General features: G+C 41.6%; 3 protein-coding genes across 3 annotated transcripts; all 3 read right to left on the reverse strand.

The window, feature by feature from the left end:
* Positions 1–1464: 1464 nt before the first annotated feature.
* On the reverse strand, positions 1465–7400 carry LOC311493246 (uncharacterized protein; the record flags this gene model as incomplete). The annotated part of the gene is made up of 3 exons (XM_084551806.1): positions 1465–2899; positions 4517–5919; positions 7395–7400. 3 exons carry the CDS (start codon positions 7398–7400, stop codon positions 1465–1467), a joined length of 2844 nt encoding a protein of 947 aa, XP_084407932.1.
* A 166-nt stretch (positions 7401–7566) lies between these two features.
* Positions 7567–8982, reverse strand: LOC311493247 (nuclear factor 7, brain-like; the record flags this gene model as incomplete). Its single annotated transcript, XM_084551807.1, has 1 exon — positions 7567–8982. The coding sequence occupies one exon, from the start codon at positions 8980–8982 to the stop codon at positions 7567–7569; it is 1416 nt and encodes a 471-aa protein (XP_084407933.1).
* A 2121-nt stretch (positions 8983–11103) lies between these two features.
* On the reverse strand, positions 11104–12540 carry LOC311493249 (nuclear factor 7, brain-like; the record flags this gene model as incomplete). The annotated part of the gene is made up of 1 exon (XM_084551809.1): positions 11104–12540. The coding sequence occupies one exon, from the start codon at positions 12538–12540 to the stop codon at positions 11104–11106; it is 1437 nt and encodes a 478-aa protein (XP_084407935.1).
* Positions 12541–12984: the final 444 nt, after the last annotated feature.

Genomic DNA, 12984 nt, shown 5'->3' on the forward strand with positions numbered 1-12984 from the left:
CCGCAGACAGATTAGAGGCGGTTCAAAGAGCGAATGAGCACAAAAGTAAAGCACAAGCACGCAGATGGATGGCAGGCTGATGCTCCTAATGTAGCTGCACGAGCGGGCTGACCTTAGCGTCGCGTCAGCTCATTGTTCTCCAGCTTCCACTAAGATTAACGATCAGGCCTGCAAAAATGACGCCGCTAAATCATCAGACGTACCTGGCGGCGCAGCTCTGCTTCTAAGCTGCATAAAGTGTCCTCCTCTGGTCTCTCGGGGTCAGTGCGAGCTCTGCTGCCTTCCTGCCAAGCTGTTTAGTCAGACGAAGCGTCACTGAGAGAAACCGTAGCCGCCGTGTTCGCTCTGAACTTCTGCCATCTTCTTTCTCCAGCCGCTGAGCTGCACTGAAAACACTGAGCAAGCTTCTATGTGTCGGCTCTCTTTCACTCTTTCCACCACCCCCCACCCCCTCTCCCTCTGTTTCCCGGCTTCTTCGATCATTTCTCTGCAGCTGACTCTTTCCAGTTTGTCCCTTTTTGTCAGTTTGGGTTTTACTTCTGTATAATAATATTAATCCTCTAGTTCTCGGATTCTTCTTCGGATTATTGCTCTGTTCTCTCACGTGAACATGTGTTAAGGTGTTAACAATAAAAAAACGTTTAAATAGAAAGTTTACCGTCTCTCTCTCCATCTCTCTGTGTGTGTTTACAGACGGATGAAACTCCTTTGATTGGCTTTGATTCTTTTTATTGACAGAGATCATCCAAGATACGTATGAAACGCTTGACATCTGACTGTTAGCTAGAGTCAATCCTGAAGTGCTGTTAGACAGGAAGAGTTTAAATAAAGACACAGGAGCAAACAGCAGCTCCAAATGTTGAATAAAGACACACAGCCACTAAAACAGACATCCACAATTCACAGACATTCACAAAGATCAATCATTGTGGTCATTAATAAAACGAGAATCCCAAACATTTTCTCATGTGTGAGCTGATTCTGTCTCTGACATTTTACTAAAACTAGAGAACTAAAAATATGAGTGAAACATTTCAATCAACACAGTCATCAGGCTGTAATTTGGACTGAACCATGAAGAGAAATATTAATTGTGTCTAACATCATTTAAAAAAAAAATGTACACATACAATTGAACGTAAAGAATGGAACTAAAGTTAACGTTAAATATCAACAATAAAACAGTGGGACACTGCTCAGCTGTATCTCATATACCTGGCCGGCCTCAAGCAGATTGGTTCCCTCCATGGTGAGCTTGAGGTTCTGCTTAAGGTTTCTCTTCCCAACGTCACCTTCGTGCTTGCTCTGGCTGTTTCAGACCTGGTTCTGAATTTACTCTAAACTTAAAGTTGTGTTTTGTGCTTTAATGTCAAGCTACAAAAGAGGGTGTCCCATCATGTAAGTTTGCAGTTTTAACTAGGATTTTCTTAAAGCTGATAAAATAACGATTATAATAATAGTCATCTAGGCCTCAGCAGACACGCTGATCTCAGTTGGACAGATTTTGATGTTGGGGGTTTTGGCATCAACAGCATCTCCGATATCAAAATATGGGAAGAGTTTCTCAGTGAAGGTGTCTCTGTAGGTGTAGATCTTAGTCTTCTTTTCAGAGTTGTAGAAGGACACCTGTCCACTCTCATAGTCCAGCTGGACCCTGATCCTCTGGAGACTCTTTTTCACTGTGACAGTCTTGGCTTCACCATCAGTGTATTCTCCATCATCATGCTTTAAACACCACTGTCCATATTTTGGTGAAAACATCGGTTGATTCTTGTCAACGGTCTCTTTGCTTAAACCTATAATCCATTTAGGATGATCTCCTACCTCCACCTCCCAGCTGTGTTTCCCTGAGCTGAAGCCCTCAGAGCCCAGAACTTCAGGATACACAGGGAATCTTTCTGGATTGTCAGGGAGATCCTGCTTTGTTTCTCCCCATCTCACACTGGTCAGATCATCAGACAGATAGAGCCAGGGGTTTGCAGTGTTTGGGTCCAGAATGACAGGACTGTAGTGGACCTTCTCCTTCATCTTCTCCCAGACTCTGAAGGACAGGTTGCCCAGGTGTTTGGCCACATTAATCAGGACTCCTGAGACCAGCTGTGGATCTGGCAGTGACCACTGGGCTCTGGCTCTGGTCTGAGTGGGTTTATAACTGTTGAGGAACGGCACGTTGGCTTTCTTCAGCTCTTGTTCAACAGCAGAGATGCTGACTGACAGAGAGGAGATCTGCTCCTGAATCTTCTTCATCTCTCTGCTGATAATATCCCCTTTCTGCTCCCCATCCTTATTCAGAGCTGCCAGTCTGGACTCCTCTTCCTCTTTCAGGAACTGGTGAAGCTTGTTGAACTCAGCTTTGATCTGCTTCTCTGTGAACAGCTGCTGGTTCTTGGAGTGTTGAATCACCTCATTGTAAGTGTTCTCCACTTGTTCGTATTTGTCCCTCTTGTCCTGCAGAGACTTTAAGTCAGATTTCAGCTGCTCCTTCAAGTCATTCACTCCTTCTTCTAGAGGAACCACTTTGTGACTCTGGTGGAGAGAAAACTCACAGACGGGACAAACAGCTTTCTGCTCATCCTCACAGAACCAGTAAGGCACTTCTGAGTGTTCAGCACACACCACTTCCTCCTTCTCTGTCTCCTTTTCTTTTTCAATCATGGCTGAACTTTGACTCTGCCTCTTGGCAAAGGAGTCAGCCAGTTCACTAAATTCAGTATGAGATTTTCTTTTGAGGATTTTCTTTTTACAAATAGCACAGTTTTTGTTTCCAGCTTGTTCCCAGAATTTCTGCAGGCAGCTTGAACAGAAGCTGTGGTTGCAGCTCAGAGACACGGCGTCTCTAAAAGTCTCTGAACACACATGGCAGCTCAGGTAATTTTCAACAAGTTTCTCAGCCATTTCTCTTGATTGATTCCAGATTTAGAGACTCACCAAACTTTAAGCTCTGCCACTTTAAATCCTCTTAAGTCGTGTTCTTAAGTACTCATCCCGTCTCCACCTGACCAACAACGAAAACCTTTCACTTATATTCAACTTGTGTTGTGGGTGGAGCAGATTTCATTGTAATAAAACTGTTTTTATTCAAGGTTCAAAGGTTCAGTTTAACTACTTCTGTGACTTTCAACCTGAGCCATTTTTAGCAATGTCCCGTCATATTTGAATGATCAGTATTCAATGTAGACTGATTAAAATACTCCAAACTGTTGAAAACAATGAGTCTAATTTAAAATGTGCTTTTACATATTTGAGTCAACACAGCAGCAAAACAGGGAAATTCCCATAAACGTATAGTAACGTATTCTTTCAGTAAATCAGGACACGCTATAAAGTGTTTTATTAATACATGGTGAGATGATAATCCACAAAAATTATGTTATGTTAATAAATTCAAATATTTTCACATAAAATTCACAAAAAAAGCACAAAAAATACAAATCTTTAAATTTGCATTTTACACAATCGATGTCAACATGAAAACCAGAAAGTTTACCGTCTCTCTCTCCATCTCTCTGTGTGTGTGTTTACAGACGGATAAAACTCCTTTGATTGGCTTTGATTCTTTTTATTCACAGAGATCATCCAAGATACGTATGAAACGCTCCACATCTGACTGTTAGCTAGAGTCAATCCTGAAATGCTGTTCGACGGGAAGAGTTTAAATAAAGACACGGGAGCAAACAGCAGCTCCAAATGTTGAATAAAGATACACAGCCACTAAAACAGACGACCACAATTCACAGACATTCACAAAGTTCAGTCATTGTTGTCATTAATAAAACGAGAATCCCAAACATTTTCTCATGTGTGAGCTGATTCTGTCTCTGACATTTTACTAAAAGTAGAAAACTAAAAATATAACTGAAACATCTCAATCAACACAGTCATCAGGCTGTAATTTGGTCTGAACCATGAAGAGAAATATTAATTGTGTCTAACATCATCATCATTTAAAAAAAACTTTACACGTACAATTCTGTTTAAAAAAATATATATTAAAGATCAAGTTTGCGTGAATAAAACTGAATGAACTTAAAGAATTTGACTAAAGTCAATGTTAAATGTCAAAATTAAAACAGTTGGACACTGCTCTTCTGTGATTATATGATTTAACATGAAATTCCTTCTTGTTAGAAATCATTCAGTGGTCCTGGTCTCATCAACCTGTCCAGTCTTCATGGCCTGCAGTTGTCCACTCCCACCTCAATGCATCATGCATCTATGATATGTCTTTTATTCAATCATGTAACATGCATCAGCTATATCTCATGTACCTGACTGGGCCTCAAGCAGATTGATTTCCTCCATATGATGAGCTTGAGGTTCTGCTTAAGGTTTCTTGTTTGTTTTTTTCTTGCCACTGTCACCTTCATGCTCCTTGTGGGGTTTCAGACCTGGTTCTGAATTTACTCTAAACTTATCGTTTTCTTTTGTGTTTTACTGTCAAGCTACAAAAGAGGGTGTTTTTCTTAAAACTGATGAATTAACGATTATAATAACAGTCACCAAGGCTTCAGCAGACACCCTGATCTCAATTGGACAGATTTTGACATCTGAGGTTTTGGCGTCAACAGCATCTCCGATATTAAAATATGGGAAGAGTTTCTCAGTGAAGGTGTTTCTGTAGGTGTAGATCTCAGTCTTGTCTACAGAGTTGTGGAAGGACACTTGTTCACTCTTATAGTCCAGCTGGACCCTGATTCTCTGGAGACTCTTCTTCACTGTGACAGTCTTGCCACCACCGTTAGTGTATTTTCCATTAACATGCTGTAAACACCAGAATCCGTATTTTGGTGAAATATTCGGTTGATTCTTGTCAGCTGTCTCTTTGATTAAACCTATCAGCCATTTAGGATGATCTCCCACCTCCACCTCCCAGCTGTGTTTCCCTGAGCTGAAGCCCTCAGAGCCCAGAACAATTTTATACTTAGTGAATCTTTCTGGATTGTCAGGGAGATCCTGCTTTGTGTCTCCACGTCTCACACTGGTCAGATCATCAGACAGATAGAGCCAGGGGTTTGCAGTGTTTGGGTCCAGAATGACAGGACTGTAGTGGACCTTCTCCTTCATCTTCTCCCAGACTCTGAAGGACAGGTTGCCCAGGTGTTTGGCCACATCTGTCAGGACTCCTGAGACCAGCTGTGGATCTGGCAGTGACCGCTGGACTCTGGCTCTGGTCTGAGTGGGTTTATAACTGTTGAGGAACGGCACGTTGGCTTTCTTCAGCTCTTGTTCAACAGCAGAGATGCTGACTGACAGAGAGGAGATCTGCTCCTGAATCTTCTTCATCTCTCTGCTGATGATCTCCCCTTTCTGCTCCTCTTCCTTCTTCAGAGCTACCAGTCTGGACTCCTCTTCCTCTTTCAGGAACTGGCGAAGCTTGTTGAACTCAGCTTTGATCTGCTTCTCTGTGAACAGCTGCTGCTTCTTGGAGTGTTGAATCATCTTATTGTAAGTGTTCTCCACTTGTTCGTATTTGTCCCTCTTGTCCTGCAGAGACTTTAAGTCAGATTTCAGCTGCTCCTTCAAGTCACTCACTGCTTGTTCGAGAGGAACCACTTTGTGACTCTGGTGGACAGAAAACTCACAGACGGGACAAACAGCTTTCTGCTCATCCTCACAGAACCAGTAAGGCACTTCTGAGTGTTCTGCACACACCACTTCCTCCTTCTCTGTCTCCTTTTCTTTTTCAATCATGGCTGAACTTTGACTCTGTCTCTTGGCAAAGGAGTCAGCCAGTTCCTTCAAGGTAAAATTCAGAAAGCGATTGTCTTTTGAGGATTTTCTTTTACAAATAGGACAGTTTTTGTTTTCAGCTTGTTCCCAGAATTTCTGCAGGCAGCTTGAACAGAAGCTGTGGTTGCAGCTCAGAGACACGGGGTCTCTGAAAGTCTCTGAACACACATGGCAGCTCAGGTAATTTTCCTTAGAGACTCACCAAACTTTAAGCTCTGCCAACTGAAATCCTCTTAACCCTCGTGCTACCCTCTTGCATGATCTCTATCTGTCTGTCCATTCGCTTGGGGTCCCAGAGACCCCAAAGGTAGCACGAGGGTTAAGTCGTGTTCTTACTGATCCCGTCTCCACCTGACCAATAACGAAAACCTCTCACTTATATTTACCCTGTGTTATGGGTGGAGCAGATTTCATTGTGGTAAAACTGTTTTTTTTTTTTCACGGTTCAGTTTAACTACTTCTGTGACTTTCAACCTGAGCCATTTTTAGTCATGTCCTGTCATATTTGAATGTTCAATAATGTAGACTGATTCAAATACTCCAAACTGTTGAAAACAATGAGTCTAAATGAAAATGTTTTTTACATATTTGAGTCAACACAGCAGCAGGGAAATCCCAATAAACATAGAATAACGTATTGTTTCAGGAAATCAAGACATGCTGTAAAGTGTTTTATTTATACATGGGAAAATGATAATCCACAAAAATTATGTTATGTTAATAAATTCAAATTTTTTCACATAATATTCGCACAAAAGCATAAAAAATAGGAATCTTTAAATTTGAATTTTACACAACCGATGTAAACATGAAGACCAGAAAGTTTACCGTCTCTCTCTCCATCTCTTTCTGTGTGTTTAGAGACGGATAAAATCCTTTGATTGGCTTTGATTCTTTTTATTGACAGAGATCATCCAAGATACGTATGAAACGCTCCACATCTGACTGTTAGCTAGAGTTAATCCTGAAGTGCTGTTCGACAGGAAGAGTTTAAATAAAGACACGGAAGCAAACAGCAGCTCCAAATGTTGAATAAAGACACACAGCCACTAAAACAGACGTCCACAATTCACAGACATTCACAAAGATCAATCATTGCGGTCATTAATAAAACGAGAATCCCAAACATTTTCTCATGTGTGAGCTGATTCTGTCTCTGACATTTTACTAAAAGTAGAAAACTAAAAATATAACTGAAACATCTCAATCAACACAGTCATCAGGCTGTAATTTGGACTGAACCATGAAGAGAAATATTAACTGTGTCTAACATCATTTAAAAAAAACAACAACTGTTAAAGATCAAGTTTGCGTGAATAAAACTGAATGAACGTAAAGAACTGAACTAAAATCAATGTTAAATGTCAAACTTAAAACAGTGGGACACTGCTCTTCTGTGATTATATGATTTAACATGAAATTGCTTCTTGTTAGAAATCATTCAGTGGTCCTGGTCTCATCAACCTGTCCACTCTTCATGGCCTGCAGTTGTTCACTCCCACCTCAATGCATCATGCATCTATGATACGTCTTTTATTCAATCATGTAACATGCATCAGCTATATCTCATGTACCTGGCCGTGCCTCAAGCAGATTGGTTCCCTCCGTAATGAGCTTGAGGTTCTGCTGAAGGTTTGTAGTTTTTTTTCTCTTGCCATCGTCACCTTCATGCTCGCTCTCAGGGTTTCAGACGTGGTTCTGAATTTAATCTAAACTTAATGTTTTGTTTTCTGCTTTACTGTCAAGCTCCAAAAGAGGGTGTCCCATCAGGTAAGTTTAGTGTTTTAACTATGATTTTCTTAAAACTGATAAATTAACGATTATAATAATAGTCACCTAGGCCTCAGCAGACACCCTAATCTCAGTTGGACAGATTTTGATGTCGGAGGTTTTGGCATCAACAGCATCTCTGATATTAAAATATGGGAAGAGTTTCTCAGTGAAGGTGTCTCTGTAGGTGTAGATCTCAGTCTTGTCTTCAGAGTTGTAGAAGGACACCTGTCCACTCTCATAGTCCAGCTGGACCCGGATCCTCTGGAGATTCTTCTTCACTGTGAGAGTGTCGCCATCATCATACTGTAAAAACCAGTATCCATTTTCTGGTGAAGCCACCAGTTCATTCTTGTCAGCTGTCTCTTTGGTTAAACCTATAAGCCAGTTAGGATTATCTCCCACCTCCACCTCCCAGCTGTGTTTCCCTGAGCTGAAGCCCTCAGAGCCCAGAACTTCAGGATACTCAGTTAATCTCTCTGGATTGTCAGGGAGATCCTGCTTTGTGTCTCCACATCTCACACTGGTCAGATCATCAGACAGATAGAGACGGGGGTGTGCAGTGTTTGGGTCCAGAATGACAGGACTGTAGTGGACCTTCTCCTTCATCTTCTCCCAGACTCTGAAGGACAGGTTGCCCAGGTGTTTGGCCACATCTATCAGGACTCCTGAGACCAGCTGTGGATCTGGCAGTGACCACTGGGCTCTGGCTCTGGTCTGAGTGGGTTTATAACTGTTGAGGAACGGCACGTTGGCTTTCTTCAGCTCTTGTTCAACAGCAGAGATGCTGACTGACAGAGAGGAGATCTGCTCCTGAATCTTCTTCATCTCTCTGCTGATAATCTCCCCTTTCTGCTCGTCTTCCTTCTTCAGAGCTACCAGTCTGGACTCCTCTTCCTCTTTCAGGAACTGGTGAAGCTTGTTGAACTCAGCTTTGATCTGCTTCTCTGTGAACAGCTGCTGCTTCTTGGAGTGTTGAATCATCTTATTGTGTGTTTTCTCCACTTGTTCGTATTTGTCCTTCTTGTCCTGCAGAGACTTTAAGTCAGATTTCAGCTGCTCCTTCAAGTCATTCACTGCTTGTTCTAGAGGAACCACTTTGTGACTCTGGTGGAGAGAAAACTCACAGACGGGACAAACAGCTTTCTGCTCATCCTCACAGAACCAGTAAGGCACTTCTGAGTGTTCAGCACACACCACTTCCTCCTTCTCTGTCTCCTTTTCTTTTTCAATCATGGCTGAACTTTGACTCTGCCTCTTGGCAAAGGAGTCAGCCAGTTCCTTCAGGGTAAAATTCACCATGAGATTCTCTTTTGAGGATTTTCTTTTACAAATTGGACAGTTTTTGTTTTCAGCTTGTTCCCAGAATTTCTGCAAGCAGCTTGAACAGAAGCTGTGGTTGCAGCTCAGAGACACGGGGTCTCTGAAAGTCTCTGAACACACATGGCAGCTCAGGAGATTTTCAACAAGTTTCTCAGCCATTTCTGTTGATTGATTCCAGATTTAGAGACTCACCAAATGTTACGCTCTGCCACTTGAAATCCTCTTAAGTCGTGTTCTTGAGTACTGATCCCTTCTCCACCCGATCATCAACGAATAGCTTTCACTTTCATTTACTAGTGTTATGGGTGGAGCTGATTTCATTGTGAGACTTCTTTTTGAGTGTGTTCCCACTAGATGGTGCTGTTTCTTTGTTATAGATATTTAAGTAAATCTCAATAAAACTTTGTTAGGACTGTCAAACCCTCTCAGCTCCTATGTTTGAGAGACGTGCATGTGACAAAGTCCTGTAACACACGTAGACGACTCATTGAACGACTATTTATATTGGTGTTTGTCACATTGGTAAGCTGTTTACCTGCTGAAAGTAAGATGTAAAGTATCTGAGCCCATTAAGCTGCAGCACAGAACCAGTCAGAAACTTTAGTGGAGGATACACTGATCAGGCATAACATTATGACCATCTTCCTAATATTGTGTAGGTCTCCCTTGTGGTGACTCATCAGAGAATGGACATGGGCCTTCTGAGGGTGTCCTGTGGTTTCTGGTTTAGTTATTCCTAAAGCGTTTTTATGTGTGTCTGTGTCAGGCTGCATCCTGCTGCGGATGGCTGCTGCCATCAAGGAGTGTCACTGCTATGGGGTGGAGGTGCCTGGTCTGGTCTAGGTGGGTGCTACATGTCTAAGTAACATCCACACCAATGAATGCCAGGTCCAAAAGTTTCCCAGCAGAACACTGAATTGTCACAAGATGGTGAATGTTATTCACTTCTCCTGTCAGTGGTCTTAATGTTGTGGCTGATCGATGTAAAGACCACATTGTCTATTCATTATACAACAGCTGATGTTCATTCAGCAGAAATCTTCTTTAAACTACAAAGACAGAAATATAAAATCATAGTAATCTTTTCTTCCAAAAACAGATTTTGTTTTTTAACAGACTAGTCGTTTGTGGCAGGAAAGATCTGTCTGAGCCTTTTAGAGGAGCTGCTCCACTGCCCATGTAGTATCTGGTGGTGAATGAAAATGGGTGAAGATTATTGTTTATTACGAGACTGTCCAAATTACCATCCTTCACGTTAATTTTCAGGGATTCCAGGTTTCTTTTTGGTGGAGTCGTTTGAAATTAAGATGACATTTGAGTAAGTCTCCACTAGATGGTGCTGTTTGGTTAGAACAGAATTTGTGTTTGCAGCTCAGAGACATTTAACTACTTCTGTAATTTTCAACCAGAACCATCTTTGGCCATGTCCCCTCATATCTGAATGTTCAGTATTTAATGTAGACTGATTAAAATACTCCAAACTGTTGAAAACAATGAGTCTTATTTAAAATGTGCTTTTACATATTTGAGTCAACACAGCAGCAGTACAGGGAAATTCCCATAAACGTAGAATAACGTATTCTTTCAAGAAATCAAGACACGCTGTAAAGTGTTTTATTTATACATGGTGAGATGATAATCCACAAAAATTATGTTATGTTAATAAATTCAAATATTTTCACATAAAATTCACGCAAAAGCACAAAAAATAGGAATCTTTAAATTTTCATTTTACACAACCGATGTAAACATGAAGACTAGAAAGTTTACCGTCTCTCTCTCCATTTCCCTGTGTGTGTTTACAGACGGATAAAACTCCTTTGATTGTCTTTGATTCTTTTTTATTGACAGAGATCATCCAAGATACGTATGAAACGCTCGACATCTGACTGTTAGCTAGAGTCAATCCTGAAGTGCTGTTGGACAGGAAGAGTTTAAATAAAGACACGGGAGCAAACAGCAGCTCCAAATGTTGAATAAAGACACACAGCCACGAAAACAGACGTCCACAATTCACAGACATTCACAAAGATCAATCATTGTGGTAATTAATAAAACGAGGATCCCAAACATTTTCTCATGTGTGAGCTGATTCTGTCTCTGACATTTTACTAAAACTAGAAAACTAAAAATATAAGTGAAACATCTGAATCAACACAGTCATCAGGCTGTAATTAGGACTGAACCATGAAGACAAATATTAATTGTGTCTAATATCATTAAAAAAAAAAAATATTAAAGTTTGCGTGGATAAAACTGAATGAATATGAAGAACTAAAGTCAGGCCTCAGCAGACACCCTGATCTCAGTTGGACAGATTTTGATGTCAGAGGTTTTGGCATCAACAGCAATTCCGATATTAAAATGTGGAAAGAGTTTCTCAGTGAAGGTGTCTCTGTAGGTGTAGATCTTAGTCTTGTCTTCAGAGTTGTAGAAGGACACCTGTCCACTCTCATAGTCTAGCTGGACCCTGATTCTCTGGAGACTCTTCTTCACTGTGACAGTCTCATCATCACCATTAGTGTATTTTCCATCACCATGCTCTAAACACCAGAATCCGTATTCTGGTGAAGCCACCAGTTCATTCTTGTCAACTGTCTCTTTGGTCAAACCTATAGTCCATTTAGGATGATCTCCCACCTCCACCTCCCAGCTGTGTTTCCCTGAGCTGAAGCCCTCAGACCCTACAACTTCAGGATACTCAGTGGATCTTTCTGGATTGTCAGGGTGATCCTGCTTTGTGTCTCCACATCTCACACTGGTCAGATCATCAGACAGATAGAGACGGGGGTGTGCAGTGTTTGGGTCCAGAATGACAGGACTGAAGTGGACCTTCTCCTTCATCTTCTCCCAGACTCTGAAGGACAGGTTCCCCAGGTGTTTGGCCACATCTATCAGGACTCCTGAGACCAGATGTGGATCTGACCGTGACCACTGGGCTCTGGCTCTGGTCTGAGTGGGTTTATAACTGTTGAGGAACGGCACGTTGGCTTTCTTCAGCTCTTGTTCAACAGCAGAGATGCTGACTGACAGAGAGGAGATCTGCTCCTGAATCTTCTTCATCTCTCTGCTGATAATCTCCCCTTTCTGTTCCTCTTCCTTCTTCAGAGCTGCCAGTCTGGACTCCTCTTCTTCTTTCAGGAACTGGTGAAGCTTTTTGAACTCAGCTTTGATCTGCTTCTCTGTGAACAGCCGCTGCTTCTTGGAGTGTTGAATCATCTTATTGTAAGTGTTCTCCACTTGTTCGTATTCGTCCCTCTTGTGCTGCAGAGACTTAAAGTCAGATTTCAGCTGCTCCTTCAAGTCATTCACTGCTTGTTCTAGAGGAACCACTTTGTGAGTCCAGTGGGGAGAAAACCCACAGACGGGACAAACAGCTTTCTGCTCATCCTCACAGAACCAGTAAGGCACTTCTGAGTGTTCAGCACACACCACTTCCTCCTTCTCTGTCTCCTTTTCTTTTTCAATCATGGCTGAACTTTGACTCTGTCTCTTGGCAAAGGAGTCAGCCAGTTCCTTTAGGGTAAAATTCACTATGGGATTTTCATTTGAGGATTTTCTTTTACAAATAGGACAGTTATTGTCTTCAGCTTGTTCCCAGAATTTCTGCAGGCAGCTTGAACAGAAGCTGTGGTTGCAGGTCAGAGACACGGGGTCTCTGAAAGTCTCTGAACACACATGGCAGCTAAAGTATTTTTCAAAACGTCTTTCAGCCATTTCTGTTGATTGATTCCAGATTTTTTTTAATTTATAGACTCACCAAAGTTTAAGCTCTGCCTACTGAAATCCTCTTAAGTCGTAATCTTGAGTACTGATCCCGTCTCCACTCGATCAACAACGAAAACCTTTCACTTTCATTTACCTGTGTTATGGGTGGAGCTGATTTCATTATAATAAACAAGTGAAACTTCTTTTTGAGAGTGTCCCCACTAGATGGTGCTGTTTCTTTGTTATAAATCTTTAAGGAATTCTCCATAAAGCTTTGCTGTGACCGTCAGCTCCTATGCTTGAGAGACGTGCATGTGAAAAAGTCCTAAAACACACGCAGACGACTCATTGAACGACCATTTATATTAGAGTTTGTCACATTGGTAAGCTGTTTACCTGCTGAAAGTAAGATGTAAAGTATTTGAGCTCATTAAGCTGCAGCACAGAACCAGT

The sequence above is a fragment of the Chelon labrosus genome, assembly GCF_963514085.1.
Source record: "Chelon labrosus genome assembly, chromosome: 9".
Classification (NCBI taxonomy): domain Eukaryota; kingdom Metazoa; phylum Chordata; class Actinopteri; order Mugiliformes; family Mugilidae; genus Chelon; species Chelon labrosus.